General features: G+C 37.9%; 2 protein-coding genes and 1 long non-coding RNA gene across 3 annotated transcripts in view; 2 read left to right on the top strand and 1 right to left on the bottom strand.

Annotated features, from left to right (window-relative positions):
* The window catches only part of LOC6036654, a 27443-nt gene extending 4681 nt beyond the window's left edge, over positions 1–22762 (bottom strand). The window contains exons 1-2 of the mRNA XM_038253225.1: positions 22512–22762; positions 5200–5292 (exon numbers count right to left, since the gene is read on the bottom strand). Of these exons, the coding sequence (XP_038109153.1) occupies positions 5200–5281 (82 nt within the window). The 5' untranslated portion in view covers positions 5282–5292; positions 22512–22762. The remainder of the gene's footprint in view (positions 1–5199; positions 5293–22511) is intronic.
* Positions 16463–16756, top strand: LOC119766885. Its single transcript, XR_005277191.1, has 2 exons — positions 16463–16532; positions 16595–16756. It is a non-coding gene; the product is annotated as an uncharacterized LOC119766885 (long non-coding RNA).
* On the top strand, positions 16925–18414 carry LOC6051273 (jerky protein homolog-like). Its single transcript, XM_038250819.1, has 3 exons — positions 16925–17512; positions 17775–18191; positions 18283–18414. The coding sequence occupies exons 1-3, from the start codon at positions 16925–16927 to the stop codon at positions 18412–18414; spliced, it is 1137 nt and encodes a 378-aa protein (XP_038106747.1).

The following is a 22762-nucleotide window of genomic DNA, read 5'->3' as shown; positions in this document are numbered from 1 at the left end:
CGGCAACGGTGCCAAGTTCGGGACCTGGCGTCGCGGTTGAAGAGGTGGAAAATTTTGCTCCACCAGGGCTGGAGGAGTTCTACGACGCTGAGGCTGATTCTTCGTCGATGCTTGCTGCCGAATTTTCACGAACTCAGCTCTCTTGGGGCACTTTCGGTCGGTTGACGAGTGCTCACCGTTGCAGTTGAGGCACTTCACCAGCGAATCTTGGATGCACTGGGATGTGATGTGCGCATCGGTACCACATTTGGCGCAACGACGCTTCAGGTGGCAGTTCTTACCTCCGTGCCCGAAGCCCAGGCAGTTGAAGCATTGTGTGACGTCACGATGCACTGGTCGGTATCGCTCCCACGACACGATAATGTTGAAAACCGCTCGGATTGCCTTCAGCTCAGGAAGCGTCGTCGATCCCTTAGCCAAATGCAGCAGGTAGAGCTGGTCACGGTACTTGATGTCTTTGTTGCGTCGGCTCATTTTGTGCACGGCCAACACATCCAGTTTCAAAACTTTTAGCTCGGCAGCTAATTCCTCCACTGGCATGTCGTACAGACCTCTGACGACGATTTTGTACGGCTTATCCATGACGACATCATGGGTAAAGTACTCCGCCTCGTTTTCGGTCAAGTAATCCTTGACCAGTTGATAGTGCTGCCTGGATTGCACCAGCACCTTAAATCCGTCCTGACACAGACGAATGTTGCCTAGGACTTTCCCAGACTTGATGAGTTCAACCAGCCCCGCTCGAAAGTCGATCGTTGCTGCTGATTGCCTCACATAAAAAGGAGGCAGTTTCTCCTTTCGCTGTTTCACTTCATTCTCCTTTGCTTCCGCTACCTGGTCCTCGTCAGGCAGTCCAGCGAACTTGTTGTTCTTCAAAAGCTGCTCCTCGTGCGATGAAGAGTTCTCCTCCTCCTCATCCATCGGTACAGTACCGTCGCTCTTTTTCGTCTTTTTGCTGTTCGATGTCACTTCCAAAAGCACCTTCCTTTTGGAAATTCCCGGTTTTTGGCCATCAGTTGAGGCCTCAACCTTCCTTTTGGAAATTCCCACTTTTTTGCCTGCTTGAGCCGCAGGTAGGGCAATATTGCCGGCGTTTTGCGCCGGGACGCGACGAGTCATGTTGATTCAGACAACCTTCACCAACGAAAAAAGTTAGAAGTTTTTTGTTCTACGGCAAACTTTACTCCTCTTGTTTTTATGTTTTTCTTGTTTCATTTTTAGTATTTTAATTTACATTTATCTTGTTTAATTTATGTTTGTTTTTGGTAGTATTTGTTCTATTCTACTACCTCTTATCAAAAAATTCACTAAAAGATGGTAGTCCCAGATGTTCCCTACAAGTTCCAGTTCGAAACGGGTTGGATGGAACACTTTTTTATTTGAGTTTGAAAATTTTGCATTTTTTTCACTAAAAAACAATAACTCTCTTTAGATTTAACCTGGAAAGGAGAAGTGAAGAGGACTTCTTATTCTTTTTCATTTTATTGTTGATGTTTTTGTTTTTTTTTTGTGCAAGATGATTTCTCTTCCCACTTAAATTTTCAGTCAGTCGTCATCTGCCCTTCTTGACATTCAAATTTTCTTGCAGCACATTTCAAAACAGTGCTCAAGATCGTGTATAAATTATGTGATGCAACTTTTTCCGCAATTTTTTTTTACTATCGCAATTCGCAATTTTCAGTGTAAGAACGGGCCTTGACCGATCTTATGCACTAGGTTCCCGACGAACACGCACTGCCCTTACACCTACATCTCACCCTTGCTATGAGTCAGTACGAGCAGCACGCTAGAACACGCTTTGAGTGTTCGTGCCAGGCATGCACACCTTCTTTTCCGGTTACGCATTTTAACTCGGCCGGGGGTGGTACATTACGTAGGGTTTGATGTAAGTATAAGCGCCTAACCATTCATTGTGTGCCTATCAACTTTCATTAAAGCAAAAACTGTTTTATTTTTAGTTTGAAATCAAAAACTAATTGTTATTTTACTGTGTATTGTTTTCTCCTGAAATCTTTCCTAGTGTTGAGTCGTGTTTATCTGTTGCTATTTCTTTTGTCGCGGTGTTTTGTTACAATATTTTGGTCCTAAGCATTTTAGAAAAGTTTATCAAAAATACAATAGTAATATTTGTGTTAATCCTTTAATCATTCCATAAATTGAGTAAGGGCTCGAACCTCACTTGTTTAAGAAAAAGGTGAAGTTTCAAAACAATGGACAGTGAAGGAAATATACTATGTAAAGAATCAATAGTAAAAGAAAGATAGTAGAAATTAGAAATTATTCAAATAGATAAATAAAGAAAATGCACATGATAAACAAAATTGACATCGCTGCCAAATTAAGGGAAAGCAGACAGTTTGTTACAGCAGCATCAGTTGGTAAAATAGAGTGGAAAAGTGTTGAGAAATAAGAGAATCAAATAAGTAAAATCGAAATCAAATAGAGGATAGTAAACAGAAGCCGTTCAAGAAAATCAGTGAAACAAAATAAACAGAAGATAGCTGTTAGTTTAAATGGAAAGAAGAGAAACCCCGTTCTGCGATGCTCAGGTACATCCACAGCAGTTGACTCAACATACTGCGAATCCAAACAATACCGTCTACAATCACAAATTACTTCCCTTTCCCACATTGACGCGCCCCTTTCTTCTAGCCGTCTCTACTCTGACCCTCGCTGGTCAAAGGTTTACGAGTCGTTTCCACAGGCCACCAGCTAGGTTACACCTTGTCATCATGATGACTAAACCAAGCCAACGTGGAGGTAAGAAAATAGGACACTTGCAAGGAACCAGAGCCATGCTGTTTTGTCCAGCACTACGGATGTAGTTGGGCTCCTTCCAGGATGTTCCTCGCCTGGATGTGTCAACCGACGAGTATCATCAGTATCATGCACCCTTGGCCTGCAATTTCCATTCTGGTTAAAATATAATGCAAAACCCGAGCTGTGGAGGAAGTGAAGTGAATTCGCTTCCCGTTTTCGTCCAGAGAATTTGCTTCACTTCCCCCACAGCTCGGGGTGTACTGAAAGATTGATACATTTAAACACATTGACTAACTAGTACTAATTTAATAAGTCTTAGTTTAAACACATGTATGCATGACATAACATTGTTTGATTTATGGTCATATTGGGAACATATCTCATGAATACATATTTTAAACTAAATCTTATCACAATTTTTCTCTTATCACAAATTAGCCAAATTTCGAAAATAAATAAACGTTAATTATATTATTTTATTTTATGTTAGGCTCTTTTGTATTTTATGAATTGTCTCAGTCCAAAAATACATTTACAAATTAAAAAACTTTTTTAAATTTATTTTCTTTCAAATACAATACTTCTCCAACCAAATAAGAATAAGAGTAACAAAAAATGAAGACGGCTCTCACTGACAGTTCGCAAGCGGCTGACACTGACAACTAGGTGTATTCTTTTCCGCCCGACTCAGGATTTAACCAATTGGGATGTACCGCCCTTCATTTTGTTTCATTTTTTAAGCCCTCTCAGATGCATTTTAAATTTTGCCTATGTTACAGCCTTTTTAAGGTATTTGACGTTTTTAATCTTTAAAATTTGGGTCCAGATTTGCCCTACTTCCCGTTGACCTAGAACGCTCATAATATTTAAGCCAGATGCTTTTATGTACAAAAAACCCCTGAAAAATTTAGGCAGATTGGTGAGGTCCAAACGACGTCCCATACAAAGGGGTAAAAATGATGCAATTCATTAAAATTTCATAAATATTTTTTGTAAAGATTTGATTTGCTAAAATTGTTCAATGTAGTAAACAATAGTTAACAGTATGTAAAAAGAGTATTTGCAACAAATACTATTACAGAAATCAAAAAAGGGTTTGTACATCTTTCGAAAAATTAACATAAATAATGTTATTTGCTGACAAATCACCATAAATGCAGTCTCCCAACTCCAAATAGGCATCCTTGACTGATAAAAAATTATTTGGATTGAATATATAGTTTACTAAATACTTAAAGTAAAAAAGTTTATATAACTCTGTAAATTCTATATAATACTTATCTAAATTTAATTCTGCAAACTTGGACTTTCGTAATTTTTGTCCTTGTGGATCAAACTTACCTTCTTGCACCCTTCGACAAAGTTGTTGGGAATTGGGTACTAAAACCCTATGTCAATTTTTATGTACAACGGTAAAAAACACGATCAAAAACCATTTCTGATCACTTTTTTTCATTTTAATGCAAAAAAAAAATGACAAGACAACATTTTTTCGATGGATCAACTATGGTCCCCTTGGAACGAGCTGTCAAGTAGGAGCTTTTCTGTCAAGAAGGACCGCGAGGATAATTTTTCAAAATTGATTTAAAAATCCATTTTAAACTCTTTGTGGCCGTACAAAGGGTCATTGTACTCAGAAAAATAAGCTTTATCGCTTTAAACAATAATATCAGCAATCTAAGCTTCATTTTAGGACCCAATTGAATTTCCTACAAGAATCTCACACTTGAATCAATTTGGTCGAGACCTGCCGACGACGACCTGCGCCACCTTGCGGAAAAATATTGAAACGATGTTTTTCTGTTTACATTTTCGCGATTTTCCCCATAAAAAACTTCAACGATAAAAAGCGACCCCTTAACCTTTACCGATTTGGCTCAAAATTGTCACAGAAACTTATGTTTGCCAAAGGAAATAAATGAGAGGGTATCCCTAATGTCGAGTTTTTTTATTGTCACCCTGGTGTTCAATGTTATATTTTGTTGTCGCCGGAAACATTGGTTAAGGATCAAATATTTATTCAGACGTGCATCAAGATAGCACTACGGCGATGATGTATAATATTCTTAAAGCATTCTAACCATAAATAATATCACACGAACGATCTAAGAAACATTGTGGTAAACTGTTACACACTTTATGGCAGCCGACTTTATGGCTCCACCAAACGACCTTGCAATTCCAAATTCATCTCTACCGTGCACAAACATGTTATGCTCTAACCAACTTCCTCAGGATGGTGACCCCCCTTTCCATCACACTCATCTTGAAGGAAAGAAACCTTTGCAGTGTGCTTCCGCAGAACGCGTTCACATGCACCTATTTTACGATGTAGAACCCATAATGTGCGTGATTTTGTTTTATTCTCTTTTTTTTGCTGCTGTTACAAGTTATGTTCCCATCGATCATGCATCATTTCAGAGAATGAGAGAAACTTACCTTTCAGGCCCGAAACCAGCACTCGAAACGGATATTTATGGCTGTAGGAAGCTAAATTGCCTCGTATCAAAATGTATGGCATTGAATATCAATCTGGAACGAAACATGAGAGAGGAAAAGAAAAATAATGAATAAAAAAGAGTCGAAAATCGATCGAAAAAGGAGAAGGAATTCACAACACAGAACGAAAATCAACGAGGAAGAACCCACGAAAAAAGCTAAACAAGTTTCATGGAAAGTGAAAATTACACAACATTTTTTGTGTGATGATTCTCGAAATCAAGGGTGAACCGTAATTGGCGGAATGTAAATTTTCTGTGCCGGTAGGTTTCCAGGCTGCCGCGCGTCGTAGGAGTAATTTGAAGGATTAATTTTCCTCAATTTTCCATAGCGTGCGCGCAGTGAAGGTTATTTTTAGAAATGATGAATGGGCCACCCCTCAATCGCGATGATCAAGTCGCGATGCACTTTGCACAATTTGTATCGCTGCGCGTGTGTATATTTGCAGAGTGAGAAATAGAAATAAGAAATGGCAGGAGAAAAAAAAACATTATTTTGAATTTACGGTTATATCACACAGTAGCGATGACGCTGCCCGCGGAGAGGTGTGGCGTATAGTGGCCAACGAAAATAAATAAACATCGGACCGGATCAAGATCGGACGGACCCCTCGGCGCATCGTCAGCCAGAAGCAGCAGCAGCATTGTGCGAACCCCTTGAACCGTGTAACAGAGAGTGCGGGCGAAACCGGAAGTGATGGACGAATGCATGCAGAAGAGCTTTGGCGATTTGCCTGGAGTTTGTTTGGTTTGGATCAGCTGAGACAGTATCAATGATTCTTGGCTTATTTTGTATTTGCTGATACAGTCATCCCACATATTCGGAACACCCACAAATTCGGAACACTTTTGTCGTAATTTGTCAATAGAATGCAAAATGCAACTTTCCTGCCGACCCTGCTATTTTTAGGGCCTTTATATGGACACTCTCTTGCTATTTCACCAGTAAAAGTAATACTTTTTAAACAAAAACTGCATTTCCAGACTATTTTATCTAGAGCACCAAAACACTGCCTCCAAATTGCCTGTTCCATGATTGTGGGATGTTATTGTGTCTCCCACAATTGTGGAACACCTGAATTCAACTGATATTTTCACAAAAAAGTTAGTAGACCATTCATAAAACATAACTAAGCATGAGTTTTATTGGTTTCAGAGTGCAAAGTCATTATTTTGTAAAAAAATATGTACTCCTGGAGAGAAAAAAAAGTTTGTTTACATCGTAAGAAAAAAGTGTTCCGAATTTGTGGATTTCAAGGGTCAATGTTTTTCTTTGAAAACTTGATATAAAACGTAAAAATGTACAGCCGGTCTATACATCAATCGAAAGATCGCAAGAAAAGCTTTAAAATGAAGGTAAAAGCAAATCATTATGTTTAATTATTTGTGTAATATTACATAAAAATGTGTAAAAATGTGAACCTGATTCATCAAAAACTGCTGAAAATTCATCATTTTCTGGGGTAAAATTTATCATTTATTTTGCCACAAAATCTGTCACCATTTCCTGATGAATATTGATCCTTTCACTGTAACTTAGATTTTGCCCGCACTTATTTCTCGCACTTTTGACAACAACATTTAAAAAAAACTAGGCAACCAGCTTTTGTTTGTTTACATTTCCAGTCGCAGTTTCCACCAAACTGGACGTTTCGCACTTTTATATTGCGATTGACAGCTTAAAAACGATCGGCAACCGCGGCTAGCTTTGACCTTTTTTGTGAAAATTTTAAATTTTTCAAGACAGTTTGACAAGTCGCAATAGTGCGATCGATAGCAATAATATAGTGCGAAGTCCATGTTAGTGGGAATTGCGCAATATTACATTAATTTTTTTTCTGTGTAGAAACGATACCTGATGTACATGAAATACTCGTAAAACACTAATATGAAAATATATGGAGTGATTCCAGCTCAAATCGGGTTTTTTTTATCTGGTACTTTTGTCCACGATCCTCTCCGAATTCAATGAAACTTTGCAGACATGTTATCCTAGGCCTATATAAGACATTTCTGTGTATATGGCCAATTGTACTCGAAAAAATCATTTGAGAAGGGCGTCAGTTATTTAAATATTTTTGTATTTTGTAATTTAAAAATTACTGTATCTCGAAGCCGTTGCATCGTATCAAAAAGTGGTCAACTTATAGGAAATTGGACGGGCTTTCTGGCAAAAATACACTGAAATATAAATATACGTCACTTCTATGACATTTTTTGATTTTCATGGTTCAAAGTTAACTTTCAAGGTGATGTCACGATTTTTTTCGTACAAAATTTTTGAGGAAATAGCCTAAGATGTTACAAAAAGATTCACGAAAAATGCAGGATGGTTGGTATGTCTCTCCTAAAAAAAATACAAAAATCATTTACTAAAACTGATTTTTTTAAAGTGGTCTAAACGTCAAAATTGGGAATCGGTTTCTCAGACAATTTTGCATAAAAGTCTCCATATTGACCATTATCCTATGTCCAATCCTTGTGAAGATACAGCGGTTTTAAAAATAAAAATGTTGACAAAATAGGGTTTTTGATGGTTTTTGACAATTTCTATATGACAAACTTGATTTTTCAGTCTCGTTAATATTTTTCCCGAAAAGCTCGTTGTCTTTTTAAAATGATTTTTGTGTTTTTTTAGAAGAGACATACCATCTTGCATTTTTCGTGACACTTTTTGTAACATCTTAGGCTATTTCCTCAAAAAATTTGTACGAAAAAAAAAACGTGACATCACCTTTAATTTTAAGTTTTAAACATAAAAATCAAAAAGTGCCATGGAAGTGGCGTATATTTATATTTCAGTGTATTTTTTTTTTGCAGAAAGCCCGTCCAATTTCCTACAAGTTTGTCTTTGACCACATTTTGATACGATGCAACGGTTTCGAGATACCACGGTTTTGCTTGTAACCACTACGAGTTATCATGATTTTACGAAAAAAAAGTTTTGAAAAAGTTGGTTGTCGATGATCATGTCCGTTCAAGGTCACCCGCGATAACTTGTGATGGTTACAAGCAAACCTCTTGTGTTAATACATACATTTTTTGTAATTGTCTGCTTTCTTGTAGAACATTGTGAAACATTGGGTTATTGTAGATTTGAAATGTACATTGATTTTTCCATAAAATGACCTGTCCTAAAGTATTTTACAGTAGAGTAACAAAAAATGTGAGATTTCTTAAAATTTTCAATGACTTTTTTTGGAGAAAAAAACGTTTTTTTTTTCAGAATTCTAAGTACGCCATCAAATCGGAGGTACATTTTCACATAAAAGTCCCTTTGACACAAAATTTCCAAACCATCACCATTTCAAGCTGCAAATTATTGAAAAACACGTATTCTCAGTCACGAAATATTCTAGCAGAGCTGGTTCTGTCAGAATCCTGCTAGAACGGTGGAACATTTCTGCCAGAATGCTGTAAGAATATCCAGCTCTGTAAGAACTCTGTTAGAATCCTGCTAGAACGTCGTGACTGGGTTGTTTCGAATTGTTCCCTCCGTCACAAGATATCGAAAAATGCAGTCACAAGATGTCGAAAAATGGAGTTCGGATTCGTTATCAGGGGCAAAAGTTACTCCTTACGACAAACTTTCACGTAAATCGTTTCGCAGCAAAAAAATCAGTTGTATTAAGGTGAAAAAAAAAAATAAATTTAATGATCCAATGTCGAAGTATAAACAAAGAGTCTATCCTGCTCACGTCAATTGATGTCTACATTAGGAACAAGCAGGATAGACTCTTTGTTTAGACTTGGACATTGGACCATTTACACTGTTTTGCTTGAATTCGACGTTGTCGGGCTATTTTGTCGCACGTCGCTTTTTGACGTTCCAAGAGAAACGAGTTTTAAGAGCGAGTCCACGAACAGGGCATACCCCTTTGTATGGGACGTCGTTTGGACCTCACCAATCTGCCTGAAATTTTCAGAGGTTGTTTGTACATATAAAACTAGCACCTGGCCAAAATATGAGCACTCTAGGTCAACCGAAAGTGGGGCAAATCGGGACACAAAGTTTGAAGGTTCAAAAACGTAAAAAATCTTAAAAAGGTTATAACTTAGGCAAAATTCAATTTAATTTCAAAATCCAAAGTGCATCTTAAAGGGCTTCAAAAATGTAACAAAATGCAGGGTAGAGCATCCAAATTGGTTAATTCTAAAGCGAGTTATAGGGACCATCCATAAACCACGTGGACACTTTTAGGGGGGGGGGGGGTTATGACGATTGTCCACGATCCATACAAAAAGTTTTTTTGTATGGACAATTGTCCACGAGGGGGTAACAAATTCCCAAAAAAGTGTCCACGTGGTTTATGGATGGTCCCATATTGACATTTTAGTGAAAAAATAGCATAATTTTCAAGCTCAAATAAAAAAGTGTTCCACCCAGATATCAACTCGGATTGACCTGCAGCTTGTAGGGGACATCTGGAACTACCATCTGAGACTGAGACCGTTTTGGGTAAGGCAGTTTAACATATCAAATAAACACTTTTGCTTTTAGTGAATTTTTTGGTAGTAAATTTTTGCTCGGGGCCCCCTTTGATCCCATTTTATGGCGATAATTTAATCATATTCGTGTTCCTGAGACAATTTCACAATAGAAACATATATGAAAATGTATATTATCATCCATTTTAACTCTTTAAAAAATGGAAGATAAAAAAATTAAGAAGCTGTTTTTTTTTTCTGGTGTCATCTAGTATCCTTGGAAACGAACTTGATTTTCAATAAATGTGAATCAAAGTTTTTTTTAACATTCATTTTTTAAAGGGTTAAACTGGATGAAAATAAACATTTTTATGCATGTTTCTAATGTTAAATTGTCTCAGAAACACGATTATGATTAAATTATCACCAGAAAATGGGATCTACGGGGTCCTCCGAGCAAAAATTTACTACCAACAAATTCACTAAAAGTAAGTTTTTTTTTACTGTGAACAGACACGGACCACTGCGACACTTGCGTATCTATTGTAGTATGATCTGTTCTCAGGTTTTCTGTTTTTGCTGCTATACACAGCCTGCCGAACGATCGTCTTCCGTAGCGCTATTGTTTGAGCGAGACAGTTTTTGACGAATTATTCGAGCAGTTGCCCCCTCTCATTCCCCAAACCAATCACTCAATGCCATGCCACACGAGCACGAGAGACCGATCCGAAGACGTGGAGATGAGCGAGATTGAGGGGAAATCTCGTTTATTTTTGACCCATCTAGAGATCGTTACCGATCATATAGCCCAATCTTCAGCTCGAATTTTGCCTGAGAGCATGTGACCGAGTCGAAAGTAGCATTTGAAGCTCTTCTCTGTGTATTGCTGCAGAGTTCTTCAACGCTCAGACTCAGTCGCCAACAGATCGTCCGAGAGATTGGATGTGATGGGTTTTGGGGAGGCTTGGGACTTGACAAATCAATTCCCGCAGCAGCCGAAATCCCCTCTCGACCGCCACCTACCCCTTTTGCCTCGCCAGATGGGTTTCAATCCATCGACCTTCCAACTGCCTTACCCAAAGCGGTCTCAGTCTCAGATGGTAGTTCCAGATGTCCCCTACAAGCTGCAGGTCGAACCGAGTTGATATCTGGATGGAACACTTTTTTATTTGAGTTTGAAAATTGTGCTATTTTTTCACTAAAATGCCAATAACTCCCTTTACAATTAACCAATTTAGATGCTCTACCCTGCATTTTGTTGCATTTTGAAGCCCTTAAAGATGCATTTTGAATTTTGAAATAAATTGAATTTTGCCTAAGTTATAGCCTTTTTAAGATTTTTTACGTTTTTGAACCTTCAAACTTTGTGTCCCGATTTGCCCCAATTCCCGTTGACCTAGAGTGCTCATATTTTGGCCAGATGCTAGCTTTATATGTACAAACAACCCCTGAAAATTTCAGGCAGATTGGTGAGGTCGATGCGAGATGGGTATGCTTTGCTCGTGGACTCGCTCTTAATGTTTGATCTTGAATAAACAAAAACTATAGTTTGGTTGCCGGACTCTCGAGTTATAATTACAAATGTTTACGGTAGTCGGTCATTTACGTGTGTCAAACGCGTTTTAACCTAAAATCCCTTTGACTAGTTGTCACACTAACAGCAATTGGGTACTAAAGCCCTATGTAAATTTTTATGTACAACGGTAAAAAAACGATTAAAAACCATTTCTGATCACTTTTTTTTCATTTTAATGCAAAGAAAAAATTGACAAGACAACATTTTTTCGATAGATCAACTATGGTCCCCTTGGAACGAGCTGTCAAGTAGGAGCTTTTCTATCAAGAAGGACCGCGAGGTTAATTTTTCAAAATTGATTTAAAAATCCATTTTAAGCTCTTTATGGTCGTACAAAGGGTCATTGTACTCAGAAAAATAAGCTTTATCGCTGTAAACAATAATATCAGCAATCTAAGCTTCATTTTAGGTCCCAATTTTCAGGGTGTGTCAAGATAGCACGACAAGCTCGGAACTTCTTTTATATGAAGAGTGACAACAATGCAAGGATTTTTTTGTTTTTTTTTTTTTAATATTGGTAGATTGAAATTTAATGTTGGGGATTTGTGAACGGTCAAAAGGTCAAGCGTTTTTAACTCAATTTGGCTAAAAAGGCACATGCGATAAGATAGCACGACAACGACGACTTATGGGAATATGAATAACTCGTTAATGTTTTTCTGATAGTTTGGAAGAAAATTTCGTCATCATGTTTCACCACTGGTGAAGGAAACTTGCTGAAGAAGAATGAAATTTGGAGTACATTCCGTCGCCGCTGACCACATTTTTCTTCATTACGCACAGTCATCGAGTGTACAAGAAGTAGTTACGCGCCAAACCGTTGATTTCCGACGTCTCTTAGGTCACAATCTAACGCAGCCAAATCTTCACCAAACAGATCTCTTATCCATCCACCGCCGTCTGTACGCAATCCAAAACCCCAAAACACACAACCGACCAGGCCGCACCCAGTGGGGTCTTCTTATATTTCCATTGTATACACTACATTTGACTCCGCGGCCAACAAAGAAGCGCGATACGTAGGAGTCACTCGGACGGAACCACCAAATTCCACACGGTCCAAGTCTTATGCTAATTTGCCGTGGAAATGGATTGACTTGACGGCCACAACTTGACGGTGTAATCTCTGTGCTGACGTTACGAAATGCCACCACCGGGTAATTGCTGGGTGCCTAATTTCACTGGCTTGGGGCACATTTTTTCTTCATCTTCTTCTTGAAACCGAAACCTAATCTGATTAAACCACCTAGCCTATGACTTCACGCGTTCCGACGATTGTTTACACGCGTGGAGTCGTTACTCTTGTATCATGAGTCCGTCCGGCCAGCAAAGACCGGTCGGTATGCTTCCTCTCCCAGCTTCAAAATAAATTTACTCACATCTGGCAAGGCGCCACGGAACGTAATTAAACCGTCTAGCAGGGGTGTGTATTCACCCGTAGGGGGAGGTCTCCGCTCCACCTTTTTGGATCAAAACTAAACAAAATCAAAGCTCAAACTGGCCAACTCTTCGCCAACTCGGCCTAAAATTACAGTAATTCACCCGACGACGACGGCGAGGTTGAAGGTAATCACGAACCGTTGTCACGGTAACGGGGGCGCGCGCGTTGGCAACGCGGTCAAAACGAGTCGTAAGCAACACGGCACTACACAAACCTAATCACAACCACGCGGTAACGCGATACGAAGGAGGCTTCGGCGGCTAGCGAAACGAAGCGTCGGCGGCGGATGATAAACTGCAACTGACCGGTTCGAGCTTCGATGTGGTGGAGCAGTGGAGCACGTTTGCTTGGATCGAAAGAGAAAGAGCGAAGAGAGCGCCGAAGGTGTTGTACCTGTTGTTGTTGGTCTGCTGGTCATCGCCGGCTCTGCAGCTGAGGTGAGCGCTGATTGAGGGATTGAGAGTGTGCTCACAAAGCTCTTTTTGGCTTTTCGTGCTCTTTTGTTTGCATAAGGCTTAGATGTATTTTTTGTAGACGGTTCAGGTGATTTTAGTTGCGTTCTAAATTGATCACCGGCTTTTAAAATAGCCAAACTATCTGGTAATTTTTATAGTTGATTTGATGCTACTTTATACTTTCGTTTTAAAACTTGTTTTTTTTCTGTTTTGTGAAGTTTCAACGTTGTATCAAATGTCACTTGGTTAGAAAGGCATAGTTACCTAGTTATCCCAAGGAATGATGTCAACTGTATTTGGTTTGGGTGTAACAACTTGTATGCTCGTTTGAGTTTTTTTCTCCTACATATTTGTACAGAGTTGGCCACAGTTCTAATTTCAATTTTCCATGTCTCTTAGGCATTTTTATTGTTAATTTCAGAACTTTCAGAAAAAAAACAATCAGCAATGGATAATCATGAACACTATCTTTAAAAATCTAAAAACGGGAATTAACATTAATCTTTAATAGCACCTTGAAAACTTGAAAACAGAGTACTTTAAAAAAAAAATCTGTATTTTTCAATTGAAAATGTTATTTTTCATTAAAAAAGCAAATTAAAGGAAAAAACAATTATATGTTAAAACATGTAACATTTGTGAAATTTTATGATCTTTTTGAAAAAAAACTTTTGAAAACTTCAAAATTAAGACTAACATTTCAAAAGGGCGACGTAATGACTAAAATGTCAATTTTTCCATATTTTTCAAAAAAAAAAAAAAATCTCAACTCGGCGGCAACATTTTTGTCAATACCTCTTTATGACTCAAAAGTAGAGGGTGACGATTCTCGAGATTTTCAATTTCCCGGGAATCGAGAGTTGAATTTGGCCAGTTCCTGGGAATTCCCGGGACCCGGGAGTTATTTTATTTACTATGCCAAAAGTGGCAGTAAGTTAAAAGAAAAGTAAAAAATAAGTTTTTTTAAAATAAATTTACTTACAATTGATTCTTACTTTTTCTACGAAACGTTAATTGAAGTATCCTCATTATTTAGAGGAACTCTATCTACCTTATGATTTTTTTCTTCTAAATCTTCAATTACAAGATTGTTTCTTGAGCTTTTTTGGGACTCTTGGACTGACTAGGAATTATAGTTTCAAATGTTTACGAATAATATATAATTTTCCAGTATCGGGATTTTTGCAAAATGATAAATAACGACTCAGACAACAATTTACACTTGTTTTTTTTTTCCTTTTTACGGACAACTGTAAATAGTCATTTAAGAGGGAAGGAAGATATAAGCGTTTGACGGATGACTCAGTATTCCAGGGCCTTCGGCCCGGGTTTTTTGGAATGGCACCCCAGTACCTTCGAGTAAGACGTAGTCTACGTCAATATAGTGGTATTTTCCAGAAGTGGTAAAGTTTTGTGATTGAATGGTGTAGATAAGTAGGGTAAGTGCATTTTCACGATTTCGCCGACAGCGTGAAATTTGTGAAATTTGATTTTATTCGTGAAATATCGTGGAATTTATCATTTTTTTAAATCAACTCCTTGAAATCAAAATATTATATATATATATATATTTCACCCATAAAAACTGTTTAAGTAAATTTTATTAGTTTTCAATTGACAAGCAAAAATCAGTCAAGGTAAAAAACATATTTTAGGAACCATCAAAATATTACAAGGATGATATCATTAATCAATTGATTGCAGTAATTATCATACCAAAAAGTTTTAATTTTAACAGATTTTGGCTTTTTCAACCAAAATTTGTTATAATTTTCTGAACAAGTAGGGGAAATATACCCATTTTAATCACTCCAAGCCATTCGACCAATTCTCATCACTTTTGCAGTTTTTTGCTATTAAATCAACATTTTCAGATACATCAACAATAAAGAGTTGCTTGCTCATTTTTATTTGAGCTATTTATTACTTTGGAACAGTCAAAAAACATTATGAAAGCTGTAATTCATGATCGAGGTGCTCATAGGCCGATAATGAAATAGGCTGAAAAATAGTATGATTCCCCTGTATTGTGATAAGTTCTTGAAAGATTGCACAAATTTTCTTTAATTGAATTGATTTATTTTTAGAAATCAATTAAAAGCAAACATTTATGTAAAAGTAACATTCAATATAAACAGTCGGTTTTTTCCCTGAGTCAATATATTATTAGAATACAGTAGTTGTTCGGTAACTGGGCGTTGTTTAACTGGGCTGCTTTTTGACTGGGCGCTCGATAACTGGGCCGTACCCCAGTTAAAAAGCAGGCAAACGTCAAAAAACCAAAACAAACCGAAATTACCGAGGGGTTAATGGATGCAAAAATCATGTTCAATAAATAAAAAAAAAACTTTTTTCAAACTTGTATTCAATTTCAATTCACAATTCAAGAAATATGGAAAGCAAGCATTGTAAATAAATTTGAGTAACTTTTATTTTTATATTTCATCAAGAAAGTATTCAGCCCCCTCGTTATTTTTTGTTCAGCCCAGTTAACGAGCAGCATTCGGTGACTGGGCTACGTTCTCAGCCCGGCTACCCGGCTAGCCCGGGAACAAGTACTGTATATAATAAAAAATTTAGTTCCATCAGAGTAGAGAAAAATATTGAGAAATTAGATTGTTACCGTCAAATGGGGCGAATCGGGACATCAGTTTGAATCGGGACAAAACTGAGAAAATTATTTGAGTGACATTTTCTGCATTTTTTCCTTTGTTAGGAGTCTACTTTTCTAACAAAATGTTTGAAATACTTCGAATTTTGATATTCTTTTAAGTAGAGCTTCAAATATAATGGATAAATAATTTTACAACCCAAAATAAGAAAGCGTGATGGAATGACATATGAACATGATGATCAAAGTGTTACTTGGAAAACATCGTTAGGCGCATTTTATTTCTTTCTCATATAGTATAACTTTTTAACAAGTTATTCCTTAACAAAATGAAGTATAAAGAATTAAATTCTATGATATCAACACATAGTTTCAACCATATATATAAAAATATAAAAAGACTGGAAGATTTTGGGTGAATTGGGACAGTATTTTTCTACTTTTGTATGATTCCTACAACACCTTATGCGTACTTAATACATGTAAAAATATACATCGTTATGCTCAGTTCACTTAGTTTCTATAAAATATTTGGTTTAATCCGGTAATTTGATCATTTTATTTAAAAAAAAATGATTTTTTCATCAAATTCACGCTAACACCGAGTAAAACATAAAGAATATCACGCACCTCATTTAACCGTGCAAATGTCAAAACTGAAGTAAACAAAAAGTTGACACGAGAAATTTGTCATTTCCGCCTCAAACCGTCTCAGCAGAGTTTTGATTTTCTTTGTTTCGTCGGTTTCGTCGTTTTAATTAAGGTAATTCTGCCTAAATCTAGCAAATTTATCAATAAAACTTATAAGTTTTCCTTTATTTATAGATGGTTCGTGTTTACCTGCCGGAAAACGCAAAAACCGGATCTGTAAGTGTGGAAGCGTCAATGAAGGCTGTGCGTGAAAGGCGGCGAGGTGTTCCGCTCCGGAAGGTGGCCAAGAAATATGGCCTTTCCAAATCCTCGCTCCAGCGGCTTGAGTCGAAACTCAAAAAAGACCCGAACTGCGTTCTACGGAAACGAGGTGGTCAACCGGCGCTTTCCGAAAATCACGAAGCAAACATCGTGAAGAGCCTAATCATTTGTGCTGAGTGGGGCTACCCACTCAGCACATTTGACCTCCGGTGCTTCGTGAAGACGTTCTTGGATAAGAATGGGATGGTGGTCCCCAAATTCAGGGACAATTTCCCCGGGTACGACTGGGCTGCCAGCTTCCTCCGGAGACATGAAGCGACGTTGTCCAAGCGACTGTGCCAGAATATAAAACGGAACAGGGCTCGCGTTTCTCCGACTAACATCAACTCCTTCTTCGACGAGTACGAGTTGACTTCGGAGGGAATCCCGGATCACCTGAAGATTAACTACGACGAATCGGCGTGGGCTGATGATCCGGGGCGCAAGAAGCTGATTTTCAAGCGTGGTTGTAAGTACCCGGAGCGCGTTATCAACCAGACGAAGTCGAGTGTGAGCGTGATGTTCGCCGCGACAGCAAGTGGGGTGCTGCTTCCCCCGTACGTCATCTACAAAGCGACCAATTTGTACGACGCCTGGACACTGGGCGGCCCATCGGGCTGTCTTTTCAATCGGACCAAGTCAGGTTGGATGGATGCATCCATTTTCGCCGACTGGTTCAAGTCCGTGATCATCCCGTACTGCCGCCGATTTGAAGGAAGCAAACTGCTTATTGGTGATAACCTGAGCAGTCATCTGTCACCGGAAGTTGTCGGTCTGTGCGAAGCAAATCAAGTGAAGTTCACCTTTCTTCCCGCTAACTCGACACATCTCACACAACCTCTTGATGTCTCGCTATTCCGGCCGATGAAGGGACAATGGCGGCAAGCTTTGGAGACCAACAAAATGAAAAGCGCCACCGGAAGTCAAGCTTTTGAAAAAAAAGCATTTCCCGAGATTGCTGAGGGCTACGTTGGAAGGCATGGACGCTAACTTGGAGAAAGATATCATCTCCGGGTTTGTTAAATGCGGGCTTGCTCCGGTTAACCGTAAAAAGGTACTCGCACGGCTGCCACAAGGACTGCAGCAAGAGGTGGAGAACGAAAATGTAACCGTAAACGACAGTCTGACCGAATACCTGAAACTGATGCGATACGGTAACGAAGGAGAACCACAAAAAGGGCGCAAGAAGAAGCTTAATGTGCCCGCTGGTCGAAGCGTGACTTCCGCTGATTTCCAGCCAGCTACCTTGAACGACGTTGCCGAAAATCTACAAGATGCGGACACCTTGAGCGAAGGCGAACAGGATGAACTGAACGACCTGGGCGAGCTGGGAGAACCGGGGCCGGAAGCTGATTGTGCACTTAGCGAGGACGAGCAGGATGAGTTGGGAGAAAATGACGACGAGCTGGAAAACGTGGACACGCTGAACCGGGTTCCAGGGAGTGGGAAGCTGGGTTCTCGTCAAATTTGTGTACGGCAAACGGGATTCACGCCACATTGGAAAAATCACCAGCAAAGCAGGTGGGGATTACCTAGGATCGTTCCTGCGCAAATCTACAAAGAAATCCGACATTTTCGTGTTTCCGGATGTTTCGGACGAGCGTGCCTTCGCGTCCCAAGATGTAATAATGACCCTTAAGGAACCAAGCGTGCGTCGTGGCCGTTATTCGTTCGAGCCAAACCCACTGATTTAGATTGTCGTTTCCACACAGGTTGATATTCTATACAAGTAATCATATCACAATTTAAACTGAACTCATTCCCCTAATGAACAACAAATAAACACATCAAAACCGAACTAAAAAATATCTTTATTTTCAAGTTGCTGCTCTTGTTACATTATTCTGTTGTAAATTGGGAATGAAATTACAAATCAAAATAATAAATACGAAAAGAAGTAGAAATATTTGAACTAAGACTCGTCTCAAAATGGATGAAAATTTCAAAATTGAATGAAAAAAAAACAACGCAGCTATACAGTCGGATGACAAATAGTACGGTAGCATTTGTTGAAATTAACAAAAAAAAAAAAATACTTCATATTTCCTCGATAAATTAAAAAAAAAAACAACTAAAATATTAATCACATAAATATGTCTGCAAAATAATGTTGAAATACTGCTAAGAAGCTTACTTAAATCTTCGAACAAATTATCGTAACCGTACTAATCGAATCGTGACTGTATGCATGTTTTTTTTACAAAATTATCTACACTCTGTGATGAACTTACAAATAAAAGAGTAATTCCAAATCCTAGGTCGATTTGATACTAGCAAAAAAAAAAAAATTAATGCAAATTTTAATATTTAATCGTTATTTTAATGAGATATTTGTAATACATCAGTCAACTTAGTAGTTCTACCATCTGTTTCACTATAAATAATGCAATTAAATGCTGTTGTGATAGCAGCAAAAAGTTTTATTCTTATGGCTGCTGGATAAATTTAATTTTGTATAAAACAAACATTAAGTGTGAAATTTTTTGATAAAAAGTAGCATAAATGTTCAAATATAATCGAAATTTGATTTATATGAGCTAGTTTGTATATATAAAGTGATTTGTTTAAAAAAAAACGATAGACAAATAAAGTGTCCCAATTCGCCCCAAGGTCGGTACGAATTGGGACAGCTAATAAAACTTTTATTTGATCAATTTAACAAAGCAGATAAAGGATGAAACTGATACATTTGTAACGGTAATTATCCATTACATGGATGAAAAATAAATTAGGCTTCCAACAGTTTCTTACAATTGAATTACTAACAAAAATGATCAAAAATTGTCCCAATTCGCCCCATTTTACGGTATTTTGAACATCAATAATAGTGTATCAGTTTTTCTTAGGAACGATATTTGATTAATTGGGTGGATGTTAAAAAATACTACTTTTTTTGTTTTCTGTTCTGGTTTTGATTAAAATTTTGAAGATTGCTTTGCAGATTAAATCATTTTTGCCAATTGCTTTTTAATTATGTTTTTGAAAAGTGAGATCGAAACCATACAAAATATTTTGAAATGGGCAAAATTTCACGGGAAATTCATGTTATTTTGTTCATTTTGACTGCACGAGATTGTTAAATCTTGCTTTGATATGAAAATCAATAAAATTTAAATAAAAAGTTGCAATTCAGCGAAAATTTTACGAAAATTTTCAAATACTGAAAAAAATATCTCAAACTGACTTTTTTTGGTGTAAATGATGAGTGGCGTCAATGAAAACTTTTCTGTGTGCACTGTAAGTAGGTTTACGGAAAGCTATTTTAAAAGTGTGCAGTTTAATAGAGCTTTATGACGTTTCGCATACGCACACTAGCGCACCATCTGATTTTGCTGGCCGGACAAAATTTAACCTCAATCTTTTTCGTGTACGTACACGCAATACATGCGCACGTAGAAACCTCTATTAACACTTTTCTTGTAGGTATTAGGATTTACAGCGTGACGTCACGAGCGCACACGCACACACATTTTTACAGAGACACACGTGCAAAAAATGTAAACAGTGCAGCCAAGCTGTCAAATTTCTAACCTCCAAATCGAGTCGGCGTAAAACCTAATAGCCTTCATTTAGAAGAAACGGTTACATTCCAAAAAGTCATAACCGAAACGCCAAATGCATCCATATCATGAATTAAAAGCACATTAAAACCCAATGCATCTATTTATCTGTTCAGTTTTTCACAACAAGGAAACAAAATTCAATTCTCACCTCCACGTGAGTTTGTTGGTTTGGATCTTGTTTCTTTCTGCGCGGGGACTTGTTTACCTTTTGCTCCTAAAACGAGCGCGAGCGGTCATCGGGCCGTGAGAAGAGACCGACTGGTTTTTCATTATCTTCTTTTTCACGTTTATTCGCGAATGATGTCATGTTTTAGTAGCCCAGCCGAGTTGTTGTGTTTGCAAAAATTTGACGAATGACCTTTGCGCTACACGCAGTCTGTGCGGTTGCAGATTCTGATTAACGCGTAGCAGCTAATTGGGGGACCATGAAATGTGGATGTTCGGTTAAGAATTTCAACAATGGAACAAGACGTTTCCACCCTGTGGGAGTAAATTCCAAACTGGTTTATTCATTGAGGGGACAGCGAGAACGACAACAAGTGATAAACTCGAATGAGGTTGAAAGAAGTTATTTAACGGAAGCATGAAGGTGCAAAGAACTTGGGGCTCTAACGAGAAGACAGCTGGGTTGTAACCGATAGCCGATATCACTGCTGGCTTGCTGGCTGGCGTCGCATTAATTTACCGCAACGTCTAGAGAAAGACTGGGCCCTGCAGGGCAGGTTGTTAAACTTTAATGACACGGGATGTGCATCGATCAATAATAATCACGGATGTGTGGTCGCAGAAGCAAACCGCACATTGACGGAGACAATCCCATGGGAAGAAGTTGAGAAGTTACAAATGTTACAAACATAACTGGGATTAAATTGGATTATGCTTCGTCATTTACGAAAATTTACGAAAAGGTTATTTTACATAAAAAATACATTTCAAAGGTTTTTTTGTAACTTTTTTCCTTCAGTAGATTTACTGGATTCTTTAAGCACCCACAAACTCTGTTCCCAACTTTGAATAGCTGTTGAAAGGTTGTCCACATCTCAGCATAGGATAGTAACTTCACACAAGTAATACTTAAGCAACATAAAAAATACATTGTATTTTCAATCAATTTGGGCAATTTATTTTCAAACTTTTTCAAGGGCAGCAGACCATCAAATTCAGATTTAAAAACTTATTTGAAACAGATGATTATAATAATGTTGCAAGTTGTATAGCGTAGATATCGATTTAATTTGCCTTTTGTTAAATTAAGAATGAACACCAACCGAGAAAATTTAAAAATCGATTTTGAATTGTCTGTCGCTAGTCATTAAATAGTATGTAGGAAAAAAATACTAACAAAAAAGCTATAACAAGCCATAAGTTAAGGAACAAAGTGCCGCAAAATTCATTTAACAATTATTCACTCTTGATTATGTTTTTAGTATGAATTTAATTTATATAACTTGCTTTTCATGGCAACAACAATCTTTCCCTATTTTAAAAATATGAGAATGTGCAAAATTTGTTTTCAAAATGCTTTTTAATACCTGGATTCAGCTGTTATCGTTTTCGGTGATTGAATTTTGAAATGTTTCGAATCAAAAATGGTCACTTTTTAAAATCGAGGCTTCTAAATCACAAAACTAAACTAGACGCGAGATAGCACGTATGTCTTCAAATAAAGCAATAAAAGTAAAATTCGTTTAATGTCCTCACTTGCACAGTATCCACTAGCAACTAAGCGACAACAAGCGTTAACTCGCTTTCGAGATATCCCCAAGGTCCTTCCCGCAAACAACACTCTGATATGTATACGTGTTCGTTCTCATACGTGTATACACAAAACGCGTGAGTCAACCCAATCAAGTGGGATTGAACAAACGACCAAAACGACAACAACCAGCCAAATCAACCCCAACCAACAATTTAAATCATCAACGACGACTTCGCGTACTGTTTTTTTTTTTCATCAAAAAGTAAGAGAACGGGGCTGTTGTGTTGGTAAATTCCGCCGGATGACCTTGGTGACGTTGAATAAAGTGATGGCTTCTAGAAGGCACTTTACGGGGAACTGAAACTAGGTCAAAGGTCGTAATCCGATTCAAGGACGGTTGTGAAATTTTCAGCAATCATTTCTAAGAATTTCGTCGCAATTGATCGGAGACATAGGCGATAAGATAAAATCGATGACAATGGTAAAGAAATAAACCAAACTTGAATGATTGATTGTCCAAATTGCTTACCTGGGCCGCAATAACAGGCTGAGTCAGACGGAAGGCGGCATGTCACCAAGGTTCTGCCGAAAGTTCCTTGGCCAGTTTCGGTAAGTCGTAGTCTGCAAACAACGGTTTCACCAAGTTTAACACTCCACGGTAGCCACAAAATTACAAAAACATTCAATTTGAAGCACTTTTCCGATATTTCTTTCACTTAATCAGAAAACCACCTCCGAACTCCGCCGAGAATTCAATCGATTTGGAAGTATTTTGACAGT

Source organism: Culex quinquefasciatus, chromosome 2 (genome assembly GCF_015732765.1).
Source record: "Culex quinquefasciatus strain JHB chromosome 2, VPISU_Cqui_1.0_pri_paternal, whole genome shotgun sequence".
In the NCBI taxonomy this organism is placed as follows: domain Eukaryota; kingdom Metazoa; phylum Arthropoda; class Insecta; order Diptera; family Culicidae; genus Culex; species Culex quinquefasciatus.
This window is presented reverse-complemented; position numbering and strand designations above follow the sequence as displayed.

Excerpts from the sequence above, each read along its gene's own strand:
- LOC6051273 (XM_038250819.1), top strand. The coding sequence starts at position 16,925 with ATGGTGGTCCCCAAATTCAGGGACAATTTCCCCGGGTACGACTGGGCT. Across the intron at positions 17,513-17,774 it reads GTCTGTGCGAAGCAAATCAA|GTACTCGCACGGCTGCCACA; the intron begins GTGAAGTTCACC and ends AACCGTAAAAAG. Across the intron at positions 18,192-18,282 it reads TGGGTTCTCGTCAAATTTGT|AAATCCGACATTTTCGTGTT; the intron begins GTACGGCAAACG and ends AAATCTACAAAG.